Source organism: Fundulus heteroclitus, unplaced genomic scaffold (assembly GCF_011125445.2).
Source record: "Fundulus heteroclitus isolate FHET01 unplaced genomic scaffold, MU-UCD_Fhet_4.1 scaffold_44, whole genome shotgun sequence".
Taxonomy (NCBI): domain Eukaryota; kingdom Metazoa; phylum Chordata; class Actinopteri; order Cyprinodontiformes; family Fundulidae; genus Fundulus; species Fundulus heteroclitus.
Window position 1 is genome coordinate 2,442,718 of NW_023396857.1, and position 13,572 is coordinate 2,456,289.

Here is a 13,572-nt window from a genome sequence, read left to right on the forward strand (position 1 = left end):
CCCCTGAAACATCTGTTAACATTTTCTGGACCTGTACCCACTGAGATTTTTGGATTTATGTTGAAATAATTGTTAATTAACATTTTAGGGAATAAATTATTGGTTTGTACAAGGTGTTTTTTATTTTTATTAAGAGTTTGATGTTTTTAGCTTTTCATTTCTGAAAGTCCAATGAAACAGAAAATGCTCGACTGCAGGACCGTCGCATGTGAAAAGTTTAACAAAGCGGATCAGTTCTTCATTCTGGGCTCGGTTCAGCAGGTTCTGGGAGACTTCCTGTTAATTTTAGACCGTCTGGGTTTTATAACGCTATAAACTCATCTCACACAGAGCATCTGTGTTCGGGTAAAAATCTGTTCAAACCAGCAAAGCAATGGTTCATTTCAGCCCAGCTGCTCCAAAGGTTGCAGGTTGTTCTGTTGAAGGACTTTGCTGCCATGTTGGATCTCCAGAACCTCAAAGCCAGCTGCCGCCATATTGGACATGGAGCAGGACGGTTTCTCTGCTCACTGAGCCGTGGGAAAGTAGCACCATTCTGCTGATTAATGTCCCCCTCCCACTGACACGTCCGGACCATAAGTTATCACACCCCTGGCAGGTTTCAGTTTAGATTCATTCACAGTATAAACTTGTTTCTGATAGGAACCAGGAAGTTAAAGGAGGATCCGATTGGGCCTCTCCAAAAGCACATCGATCAATGAACGTAATCCTAATCTGCAGGTGTCCAGCGGTACCGGATCATCTCTGTTCCATTTCTGGTCACCAAATCCTCAGTCATCTTCTCTCAGGAGCACATCAGTCCTGCAGCTGCACCTCCTCTTCCTGCAGGTGGAGTTAGCTGCTCTAAAAGGAGCTCCACTTAAATAAATATGTTCTCCAGAGTAATCTCTGGTCCATGTGGTTCTGTCCTCATGGCTCTTGATGCAGAACCATCAGAGGTCACTGCTGTCCAGTTGAGGTTTCTCCTCCAGGTTCCTTGCAGGGTTCCTCGGTGTTCTGCAGGAACGGTTTAGTCCACAGATTTTCTCAAACATTGAGAAACTGGAAATCTGAACAGCTTTAAAGACTCATCTTATATTTTCATGATAAGTGCCGCTGTGAAAGCAGATATTATATATATATATATATATATATATATATATATATATATATATATATATATATATATATATATATATATAAATTTATATTAATTTATTTATATATAAATATTAATTTCCTTCATGACAGCTCTTCAGAAGCGTCTTGGTGGAAATCTTTAGGATTCTTAAAACGGTGCAAACTCAACTTTCCCTGTTAGGACTATCACATTTTTATTTAATAAGAGGAACCACTGAGATTTTCCTCATTCTCCTTTCTTTGCTTTTATGTGACTAAACTGACAGAAGCTGCTTTGCTGCCATCGGAGGCGCGGAGACTTCAGATTTATTGCTAATGTTTGCTGGACTGTGTGAGGCGTAAAAAACAAACTCACATGAAAGAAAACAAGTTTAATTCCAGTTGGGTCACTTTAAGCTTCACAACATTCAGAGTCAATCAATTTCAGGCCGAAAGAGGAGAAAAAATGTTCATATCAAACAAATCTTAGTGCCACAGAGATGTTCTTTGGTCCCAGTGGAAACGTTCTTCTTGTTCTGTTGGTCCCGTTTACAGGAGCATGGAGAGAGAAACGGGTGAAGGCAGAAGTTTTCCCTTCACTGCTTCATGAGTACATGGTCAGCTGAAGCCACTGTGAGACAGAGAGACGCGGTGAGAGTTCAGACACAATAAGCTGATATTCTGATTGGCCCTCAGTGCTGATTGGCCCTCAGGGCTGATTGGCCCTCAGTGCTGATTGGCCCTCAGTGCTGATTGGCCCTCAGTGCTGATTGGCCCTCAGTGCTGATTGGCCCTCAGTGCTGATTGGCCCTCAGTGCTAATTGGCCCTCAGTGCTAATTGGCCCTCAGTGCTAATTGGCCCTCAGTGCTGCCTCACGGCTGAACATGAGGACTGTTAGAATAAAATGTATGCAGACGATATGCAGCTTTATGTTTAAGGTCTGCATGGGTTCTGACGGCTGGATCTACAACGCTCAGGTGGAAAAAAGATTAATGAGGCAAATGTATATCTTAAAATATTGATAAATAACAGCAATGTCTGGTTTTCTTAATACTGTGAAGCATTTCTGTTTCCAATATTGCTTCAAACCTGAGTCTGGGTACCGCCTGAGTTTGACCCATGCTGTTTATTTATTTATTATTTAGTTAAGCCATGTTCTACAAGACACTTTATGTTTATCTCCTGACTTGAGAAGGTTTTGACAGCTTCTCAATTTAAAATAATATTCTATAATCCACTCATAAGCAATGTGGAAATATTATCGTTCGGTGGGCGGTCCCTCAGAACCGTCTTGGTTTGATCGGGGCTCAGAAAGCCAAAACTCCAATCAGAACAGCAGTTTATGCAAAAATGACAACTTCCCTAGAAAATAATGTGAACTATATGTAATTTCTTACATGATTGCTCATCAAAATACACAAGATAAGTAAACTAACAGATTTATGACTGAAGTCTTTGTGTGTGACAGTGAAGCAGAAAGAGAGGAAACAGGCGGTTTAATCTGGGGAAACGAATGGGTGAAGGCACAGATTGACTGGAGGCAGTTCTCAGCACTTGGAGCTGAAACAAAGATTCAGGCTGAAATATCACAAACACTAAAAAGCTGTTTCCTCTGTCGGCCCCTAGCCTGGGCCCTAAGACTGAACTCTGAGCATCAGGACTGACTCAATGAAACATCAGAATGAAGCCAAAGCATCACCTCCTTGATGTCCAGGTCGATGGTGCCGCTGTTGTCTGAATCCAGAGTCTTAAACGCTCCTGAGGAACACATTATTACACGGATCAGCAGAAATCACGGCTGCAGGGAGACGCAGGTTTGCACAGGTTCACAAAATGCAAACCATTTTCCCCCAGCTGCTTCAAAGCATGAAGGATTAAGTCATGAAGGTCAGAATAAGATTTAGCAAACAGTTTGGTTCCTTCAGAGCCTTAAAGGCTGCAGAACTGATCAGAAATGATTTTATGTAACATTTCCAGCAGGTTTCATGTTACAACAAAAAGGATTTTTTTACAGTGATGCATGGAGCAGAAACATCTGGTTTAAAATGATTTTACAGCTTTGGGGAGAAAAGCTGTCAACAAAACAGGAGTTTCCCTTCAAATGCCATTTTCTGCTGGACTTAATCCACAATCAGAGCTTCTGCTGGAACAAAGCATGGAAGGAACTTACGACACATGGCGTCCAGCCGCACCAGGCAGCCAATGAAGTTATCAAAGTCCATGTCTCCATGCTCGTCGCTGTAGCGGCGGATGATCAGTTTGAAGAGCTGGTCGTTCAGAGGAAAACCTGCAAACATCGCTGGGTTCATGAAGCATTCCAGACTTTCCTGATCATTTGAACCCACGGGGCGCTCCGGGTTTCTCACCTGCAGCCTTGAAGGCGCGTGGCAGCTCCCCCGAGCAGATGGTACCTGAGCGGTCCGCGTCGTGGGACAGGTAGACGCTCTGCAGGCGACACAGAAGGATAAATACGCTCCAACAAGCCGAGCACACTGAGACGGAGCGTCGGAGCGCTGCAGGCCTACCTGCCACCTCTTGATGTTGTTCCAGAGGTATTTGAACTCGTGGAAGCCCAGCTTTCCTGTGCTGTCGCTCTGCATGCAGTCGGGTCAAAGGTCTAACTCAGGAACAAAGGCAGGAAGTCCCAGAGAGAACGCTGCAGACTGAAGGCCAGCAGGTTTGGGTTCTCACCACTTCTAGCACCAGCTGACTTTATTGTGAAAGGATACGTCCATGACAGCCACCATGCTCCTGCAGGACTCGATGCTGAAGCCGTCCGTCTTCAGGCTTCCATCTGAGGAAAACAAGGAACCCAGAAGATAAACGCACAGCTTTGATGCACAAGCAGAAGAACGTTTGCCCTGAAGGCAACTAAAGCTGCAGGAAAAGACAAAGAGTTCTCCTCACGTCTGGAAATGACTCTGTTGAGGATGTCCATCAGCTCTTTGGGGCTCACCTCCATGTCCTGTTCAAACACACAACACACGGTTCAGAGGAGGCTTCTGTCCACCAACCCTGCAGCCGGGCAGATTATCTGAAACACTGAAGCTGCTGTGTAACGCGCTCCTCTGATCTGAAATCATCCAGACCATGAAGGAGACGAAGAAGCTGCTCTGGACCTGCACTGAACCTCTGACCTTCATGAAAAACCTTCATGTGTGGAGGGAAACCAACACAGCACGTCCCCCTGAACGCACCATCCCCACAGTGAAGCACGGTGGAGGCAGCATCATGCTGTGGGAAGCAGGTCAGAGCTGCAGGAGGATGGATGGAGATGAACCAGGACCATCCTGGAGGAGAACCTGTTGGAGGCTGCAGGAGACCTGAGGCTGAGGTGGAGGTTCTCCTTCCAGCTGAACATGCAGCCTGAGATATTATGGGATGGCCTAGTCAAAGTCCAGACCTGAACTCAGCTGAGAATCTGTGGCAAGATTAGAAAACTGATGTTCTCAGATGTTCTCCATCCAGTCTGACTGAGCTGGAGATGATTTAGAGAGAAGAGCGGAGAAAAGTTTCATCTGCAGACGTTCAGATCTGCTGGAGAACAGAAGACCTGCAGGTGGACCTGCAGCTGGTCCACCTGCAGGTCCACCTGGACGGTGCGTTCAGGTGGACCTGGACGGTGCGTTCAGGTGGACCTGGACGGTGCGTTCAGGGGGACCTGCTGTGGACCTGCAGCAGGACATTAGAACCCGGTGGAGGAACACAAAGACGATGGTGTGAGGGTGTGAATCCTACAGGGTCTGTGCAGCAGGAGGAGGAGGTTTCAGGAAAGCGTCTCAGATGTCATGGGTTGGTCTGGATGGTCCAAAGTGTAAACAGTCTGGTTCTGGTTCAGAGCTTCCTGGATCAGAACCAAAGTGGGACTTTATAGCAGAGGCTCAGTAAACAAAGTGAGTCACAGCTGGTCCGGCTGAAGCTGTTTCCTGTTTGACTTTCTGACTCACTGCTGGAAGAAAACCCAGAGAAGCCCTCAGAGATTTCTCCCTGTTTCCAGCAACGGTCCAAACCCGGTTCTGTGGCTCCTGCTATAATTTCTAATTTTAACAGGAGTGAAACCGGGTCAGAGAGAGTTCCTCCTTGATCAGCAGTCACTGACTCACGCTGCTCTGCGTTTCTCTCTCACTGCCATGAAATGTCAGGAATGTTGTTTCCAGATCCTCCTTTCCCAGAGGTCCCTGAATGCAGCACAGAGGGCTGTGACTCCGCCCACAGCTCCTCCCTGTTGGTTCAGAGTGGATCCGGTGAGCGGACCGGTCCACCTGGAGCCCACACCCACTGAGTCCCTGACAGCGAGGCGCGGCCCGCCCAGCGACGGCAGGAATGCAGAGAGAGACGCCCTGCAGCCCAACGCTTTCCACGCTGCCCAGACACGGAGCTGTGAGTCACTGTGGGCCCCTATGAGTCACTGTGGGTCCCTGTGGGTCACTGTGAGTCACTGTGGGCCCCTGTGGGCTCACAGAGGAGACAGCTGTTCACACTACAACCTGCTGCTTGTCTGTTTCTGTGTTCACTGAAAGGTTTCTCTCATTGTCAGACATCTTTGATCCTGGAGGCAGGTCTGCCTCGCTGCACTCTCAGCAGAACCGGTCCGATGGAATGAACATACCGGACACGAGGCAGACGGGTGTGGTGAGGGGAAGAGAAACCGGAGGAAAACGTCTCTGCAGGAGGAGAACCGGACTAACCTGCTGCAGGGTGGAGCAAGAACCCCAGAACCCTGCAGAGCGAGCTGCATCTAACAGCAGTCAGAGCTCTGAGCCTCGGGTCAGACCAGAACCTCACTGGTACCCTTTAGAACCAGAGGAGACCAGAATCAGCTTTGCTCTGCAAGTTTGTGACACAAACAAGGAATTTAATTTCACTGAAGACCTTTAAAGGACAAGTATGGACTGGTGGAAACAAGTTACTGGATCCTCACAGCCTGGGGGCAGAACCTCTGTGGAGGCCGGTTCCTCTGGCTGATCAGGTCCATCAGAACCAGAACCTGGGGGCAGAACCTGTCTCCATGGAGGCTGGTCTCTCTGCAGCGCCACCTGGAGGTGAAAGTCTAACCAGGTGGTGTCCAGGATGTGTGGCTCTGCAGAGATGTTAGCGGACCTTCTCCTGGTCCTGGACCTGTTCAGGTTCTGGATGGAGGGAAGGTCAGCCTGATGGTCCTCTCTGCAGACCTGGTTGGTGGATGCAGTTTGGACCGGTTCTGTTCTGTGGACCGGTTCTGTTCTGTGGACCGGTTCTGTTCTGTGGACCGGTTCTGTTCTGATGATCCAAACCTCTCAGTGATGGAGGAACACAGACTGAATGATGAAGGAGAAGATGAGCAGCAGCTCCTGGGGAAGGCTGGACTCTGTAGGAGGCCCCCCCCCCCCCCAGCAGCTGTGTGTTTATCTCTAACTGAACAGAATCAGCTGATAGAAACCAGAACAACAAAGTTTGTCAACCAGACCCGGGTCTCCGGGTCAGAGCTGCAGATCAGCAAAACGTCTTCAGACGAGTAAAAGCCTGATGAGATTATTTGGAGCTCCTTCAGACGATAAACTTGGGCTAAAAGATGATTAAATGAAGCGGATCTTTTCAGACTCACATCTCCAGCCAGCTGCTGGAAGACTCTCCGGAACTGCTTCTCCTCATCGTTCTCGTGAGCCTCGGCGTAGTTCTGCGGTCTGGGAGGCGGAGGCTGAGGGAAGAGAGAAGCTTCTGTCAGCTCAGACAGAGACGGGCCTGTTCCTCTCAGGCCAACACTTTCAGCCACATTATTCATTTATTTGGTTTTTACAGGGAACACATTTCAGATATGAGTTACATTACTTTCATTTCACTAAACAGGAACCTCAGACCCTGAAATGGACCCGAAATGATTAACATCTGTACTTCAGATAAAATGATGGAAAAGGAAGAGATGGTTATGAAGAGTTTAAAGATGAAACTGTATCTAAATGAAGCCTAACACTACACACAGGGCTCCTCCTGCTGGTACTTACAGGGGCTGAGGGCTTGAACATAGACGGGTCGATGTTGCTGTTGGAGGGAAGAACAGGGAACCCGTTAGCCTAGTTTAGCATAAACAATGAAAACCAATGGAAACTGCTAGCCTAGTTTAGCATAAACAATAAAAACCAATAGAAACTGCTAGCCTAGCTTGGCATAAACAATGAAAACCAATGGAAACTGTTAGCATAGCTTAGCATAAACAATGAAAACCAATGGAAACTGCTAGCCTAGCTTGGCATAAACAATGAAAACCAATGGAAACTGTTAGCATAGCTTAGCATAAACAATGAAAACCAATGGAAACTGTTAGCATAGCTTAGCATAAACAATGAAAACCAATGGAAACTGCTAGCCTAGCTTAGCATAAACAATGAAAACCAATGGAAACTGCGAGCCTAGCTTAGCATAAATAAACAATGAAAACCAATGGAACCCGTTAGCCTAGCTTAGCATAAACAATGAAAACCAATGGAAACTGCTAGCCTAGTTTAGCATAAACAATGAAAACCAATGGAAACTGTTAGCATAGCTTAGCATAAACAATGAAAACCAATGGAACCCGTTAGCCTAGCTTGGCATAAACAATGAAAACCAATGGAAACTGCTAGCCTAGCTTAGCATAAACAATGAAAATCAATGGAAACTGTTATCATAGCTTAGCATAAACAATGAAAACCAATGGAAACTGTTAGCATAGCTTAGCATAAACAATAAAAACCAATGGAAACCGTTAGCCTGTGGTCTTTGTGCTCACCTCACGACATTCAGGATGCCTCCGATTAAACTCTTGGTCAGAAACATGTTGAGGAAGATCTGTGGAAACAGGAAATGCCATAGCTGTGATTAAACAAACCTATCTTTGATCATCTCTCTCTGATAAGCTTCCTAAATGCCTCCACCCTCCTGCTACGCTGCCTCATCCGAGACAAGAGGAATTTCAACATGGAGCAATGTTGAAATGTTGTCTGACGTTTAAAACAGCAACCAGGGTCACTTTTGAACAAGTTCTGGACAACATCTGAGCTTTTAGCTCTGATTTACACCTTTAATAAACGCCTTTCGGGGACATTTTTCACTGTTTCTTTGCTCATTTCTTCGTGGTTGCCATCGGTACCCATGAAACAGCAACAACTCATTTTAATCCACATTTACATTCATATAGAAGAACCTGAGCAGCAACCTGGTACCAGACGTTCAGGTGCAGCTGGAGCTAGAAAGGAGAATAGCCTGCGAATGGCTAAATAAATCAGAATTTCTTTTGGCTGACACAATTTTTGTTTTTTGAGGGTAAGCAGAAGTTTAGTATGGATCCTACTCTCAGTTTCATAAATGAGAGCCCAGAACCACTAGGTTGCTAACTGTTAGCGGCTAATGATGGGGAAGTTGGTGTACGCTTCAGGGCAGCTTAGCTGTTTTTAGAGAATCTGGATCAAACCTGAGCAGAACTTCAGGACCACCTCAGAGTTAGACGAGCATCGGAACAACAACACATGAAACACGGCTGAATTATTCTGAATGGTTCTACTGGATCTGCGGATTCTTTAAAGCTGATTTCAAGAAATCGAGCATTTGTGTCTCCAAGCTTTAACTTCATGGCTGATCTGCCGTATATTCTGTGGAGTGTCAAAACCAGCCCGCAGCATGATGCTGCCTCCCCCATACTTCATGCTGAGCTCAGGTTTGCAGGTGATGGTTGTCGTCGCTGTTAGCCAGCACAACCAGCCGTTTAAAACAAAACAGTGTAATTATGTGCATCCTGAGCCGGTGTCTGCCTCACCAAAAAAGTTTAGTTTTAGCACCAGACCACCAGACGAGTCTCCAAAATGTCCGCTCTGTCCCTGCGGATATCTGCAAACTAATGTTTCTGGACAGACGGCCTCTTCTCTCTGAGTGGCCTTTCAGTCCAGGTTGGACTCGTTTCACTGTGACCATGACGCTCTTCCAGCGTTCTGAGGTTGATTCACGCGGTTCACACCAAAACATCGGCCTCAGAGAACCCGTCTCCTTCCTGAAGGGACTGATGGCTGCCCCCCCCCCCCCCCCCCCCCGCTGCACCGCTGGGGAGGAACGTAGAACCTTGTGGGGGTCTGCGGCTCTCTTCCTGATGTCTTGGCAGGTTTCTTTTGTTTTTCCAGTTTTTAAAGCGTCCCTCCCTTTAACTCGTGTTGTGAACGAACCAACCTGAAGCTTAAAAAAAGCCACGACATCGTCACCTGGCCTGACCCAAACCGTTTAAAGGCACAGTACACTTAGACAATGTAAACCTCTGAACAATCATCTCCTTCGTTATTCTGACATTTAGCAAAGAGAAGTGAGCGAACCCTAAACCAGGAGCGTTCAGTCAGATTTCATGTCTGACGGGGAGGAATAACCGCCGTGTGTTTTTCTAGGGGTGGAAATGTTTTAGCTGAATGACAGACAGCAGCGGCTCGCCCCTTAAGTTTAGAAGTTTAATGCCTGAATGACTTAAAGAAACAAATGGTCTGAAAATGAGAGAAAAAGTCACTGAACTCCTGATAAAGACCGCTTTAAAACATCTGGCTGACTGTGATGTAGTTACGGCAGCTTATACACTGTTATCTTAATAAAACAGAGTATTTCTCAGCTCAGTCAGTATTAAAGCGCTGAGAACTGGAACTTGGAGCAAATACTCTCCCTTAACTCTAACTGAATCGTCTGTCTGGTCATGAACTCCACAGAAAAAGCAACTTTTCACATATTTCTCCAGTTTCCTCTAAAGCAAACACTCCCAGCTGCCAGTTCCAGAGAGATCATTTTCTGTAAGTTTCCACCATGGGTGGGACAGCTCAGAGCTGCGGCTACAGCTTCAGGTTCTGGTACTTACAGCAGGTTCTGGTACTCACAGCAGGTTCTGGTACTCACAGCAGGGTCGGGCTTCTGTTCAGGAGGAGATCAGGAACCAGCACCAGCACGGACAGAACTGGACCTGCAGAGGAGAACCAGACTGAAGGCGCTCCCAGAGACAGAGTCCACAAAACCACAGACAGGAGCTCCTCCCAGTGACGTCACCAGTAACCACGCCCACACGCCGGGCCAACACCCGCATGTTACCAACAACACAGGACAAACATGATGTGTTCAGGTCCGACAGGAAAATCCAGCTGTTGCTTTCATGCGTCTGCCTTTTAAATCATGATTGGGCCGTTTGTGACGTTGATGAAGATGTTTTATGTATTAATAAAAACCTAAACTTCAATGTAATAAAGTTTATTTGGTTGAGCTGATAACTGTTATGTCACTTTGTGCATTTGTGCATCCAACAGTGTCTTTAAAATATGTTTCATTTTGCCTTTTTTGTTCGCTTTCTGAGACGTGAGCCACGGAGCTGTGAGATACTATGAGGAGGATGACAGCTTTGAAAACAAAATCTAAATAAAGTTAAAAAAGAATATTAAAAAGGTAATTTATTGTGAATGTTTGAACACATTCCTTTATAATAAATCTATTATAATAACTATTTTTCACAGCTGATCTGCACATTTTAAATTATAACAGCAGAGAACTGTTGCTGAGATGTTAGAGGTTCTCAGATGTTTGCGCTCATACTTCAGGTTTTCCTTTCTGGCCATTCTTTAAATGTTAGATGTCAACAAGTGGTTCAGAGTTAATTCAGTTCGGCTCAGGTTGGGTTGGAACCCATTAAGTTCTGTGATAAACCTGAAAGCATTAAAACAAACCAGGTGTGTCCTGCTCAGAGCTGATGGACCTGTTCCACTTCCACTACCTGCAGATCTGTGTGAACCAACCTTCCTTTGTTATCAAACACCTGCCACCTTTGGCCCTAATTTGGACCAGTATATACTGCCCCCTAGTGGTTATATTTAGTACCGCAGGAAAAGGTTCTATTTACTGCCCTCTGCTGGTCAGATTATTTTACTCCTTAATTTGTGCCGCGGTTACTATTCATCCGAATCATAGCATGTTTATTGAGATTAATATCTAATAACATAGCTCTAACAAAAGGTTTTTGATATTTTGTCTACTTTTTCACATATTTTCATTTATTCTTGTCCCTGAGCGTTTTCAGAAGATTGACCTCAGAGAGATTCAGACATAGAAAGGCTCCTAAGCCTAAAGGATGAACCAGTGGTACGTTCTTTAGGATCTTTGTTACCAGCAGCCTGTGAGGGTTAGGGATGGCAGGACAGACCAAAAACACACAGAAGCCCTGCAGTGAAGCAGATAAGGAAAACAGTTGTTGAAATTGTGAACAAGGAGTGAAGTTTTCCTCTCCACTGTCGCTTCATGCATGCTCAGTATGAGGGATTGCTGCAAAGCCATCAACAATGCAGACGACTGTCCACTGTGGCTCTACGCTCTTTCAGGAGGAGTGAATGCTGCTTGGAGAGACTTGATGCAACCTGCTGGGTTTCCTTAGAGAGGAAACTTTCTCACCAACCTGGAGGATCTGATGGAAGCTGACTTTGGAAAGAACCTTGATATATATATATATATATATATATATATACTGTAAGCAATTGCTGTAAATTTACAGCCATTTTTCAATACTAAAATACTGTTTTCATGTTTAACAGTTCAGTACTGTAGTAAGCAATGCATTGTGGGCTTCTTAACTTGGAGCAACAGGACAGAGGCCGTAAACGGTATGCGGCTGTTTTAAATAACGGGATACTACAGTATTTTCCGGAAAATTTCCAGAAGACGACTGCAGAGCACACAACGTGCCACCATCTGTCTTCATCACAACGATTATGGTCTTTCATCTAAAAGATGTAACGGTACGTAAATCAAAATCTTTTTTTCTTTGCCTCTGGGTTTGCTATTTTGTTTATACTGCCAAGAATGTTTGATATAGGCTAATGCTCAGGAGTTTGTCTAGCTAGGCTATATGTAAGCTATCAGTGATGCTTAGATTTGAATATTCTACTATATTCTACTCTATTACTCTACTATTTTGTTGTTGTTGTTGTTAAATCTTGGTTAACTATTATATACAGTAGCCGGACAGCTCACATTACCGCAGCGTCTGCATCTGAGGAGCAGCACTTGTTAACGAGAGGTCAACATTGACAAGTGGAGCAAGCAGTAAAGTAGCATTAAATTAAGTTACTCGAATAATTATATGTTGTCCCGCGGTTAAGGATTTATTTCAACCAAGTCAGCATCACCTAGAGGTAGGCTATAGTTTTGGTGAATTTTATTTAGTTTGTGTCAACTCTTAATGAAGTTTGTTTTACAATGAGTTAATGGTATTAAGCTAGTTCAGTTAAAAAAGACTCTTGAATCCTCTTGGTTTGTAGGGTTGATTTTCCATTTAAAATTTGTTGTGAAAATCTTGACTTTCTAGACATTAAACTTTATACATTTTGTTTATTTCTCTGTCAATGTGTGCTTCACATATTCTAACGTTAGTTATCCCAACTCTGTGATTTGTCAAACTGTTTTGCACCAGCTGTGGCTTTTCTTTCATAATCTTAACATTGTACCTTAGTTAAGGTTAAACATTTCAGTGTTAAGACTGATACGGTGGCACCAAAAAGCAGCCAGAAATTTGCTTCCTGCTTGACATATTTTACTGTAATCAAGACTTGTCAGATCTGTTGTCATAACTGTGCCACAATAGTGGCATATAAGGCACATGAGGATTCATAAAAATACACCTAATTTAACTTTTAAGTGCGTTTTAGCAGATTGCAGTCGGACTTTCCAAAAATTTTCAACATTTAAGTCTCACACTTACAGACATAACAAACGTGTAGTTAGGCCTACTTAAGTGCGTTTAGCAGATTGCTGTCTTTGCAATCTATTACATATTCAACCTTCAGTATCAAGATGAGGCAATCTGTATTTTGGAATTTATTCAGAGGTAAAAACTCCTTTATTCCTTGTCATCAATAAAAGTATTTTGAAACCACAACACGCACGCGCGCACACACACACACACACACACACACACACACACACACACACACACACACACACACACACACACACACACACACACACACACACACACACACACACACGGTATTGGACTTATTAGAATTCCATTTGATGTCACTTTACTCCACTCTGATCTTAGACTATTTTGACAATTTTAGGCGCTTCATTGGTATTCATTGGTATTCTTCTCCAAGAAGAAAGGTGTGATCGCCCAGAAGAAGTCTTCCACAGTCAACACACACGTCTCCATGTTCCTGAAGAAACTCCTTGACTTTGAATGGGACTTCATATAGAGTAGTGAGTTCTCCTTAATCTTGCTGTCTGTCCATGTGTTGTTTTGACAATCTGGCATTGCCACATTAAGCCACAAGAGTTTATCAGTTTTATAAGCATTAGCTTGGAGAGTATATTGTACATTCCTGATTGTATAATATTTGTTTGTTGTTGTTTGACAGTGGCTCCACTGGAATAATGCTGCAGAGGAACAGCGCCTAACAAACTGAACATCTCTCCTGGATCCACAAGATTTGAATCAGGGTGGTTCACACCCACCCACA

The 13,572-nt window shown here is 44.6% G+C and overlaps 1 protein-coding gene across 3 annotated transcripts; it reads right to left on the reverse strand.

Moving 5' to 3' along the window:
* Positions 1–1,475: 1,475 nt before the first annotated feature.
* On the reverse strand, positions 1,476–10,116 carry capns1b (calpain, small subunit 1 b). 3 transcript variants are annotated; one of them, XM_012849423.3, is made up of 11 exons: positions 9,974–10,116; positions 7,845–7,903; positions 7,081–7,117; positions 6,684–6,776; positions 4,007–4,064; positions 3,829–3,893; positions 3,625–3,693; positions 3,466–3,544; positions 3,270–3,386; positions 2,799–2,857; positions 1,476–1,729 (listed from the first exon to the last, which is right to left on the reverse strand). In XM_012849423.3, the coding sequence occupies exons 2-11, from the start codon at positions 7,889–7,891 to the stop codon at positions 1,703–1,705; spliced, it is 651 nt and encodes a 216-aa protein (XP_012704877.2). In that variant the 5' UTR covers positions 7,892–7,903; positions 9,974–10,116; the 3' UTR covers positions 1,476–1,702. The 3 variants fall into 3 exon arrangements, with proteins under 3 accessions (XP_012704877.2, XP_021164576.2, XP_021164575.2); XM_021308901.2 differs by having other exon boundaries at positions 9,955–10,102; XM_021308900.2 differs by having other exon boundaries at positions 9,936–10,102.
* Between the last annotated feature and the right edge of the window lie 3,456 nt (positions 10,117–13,572).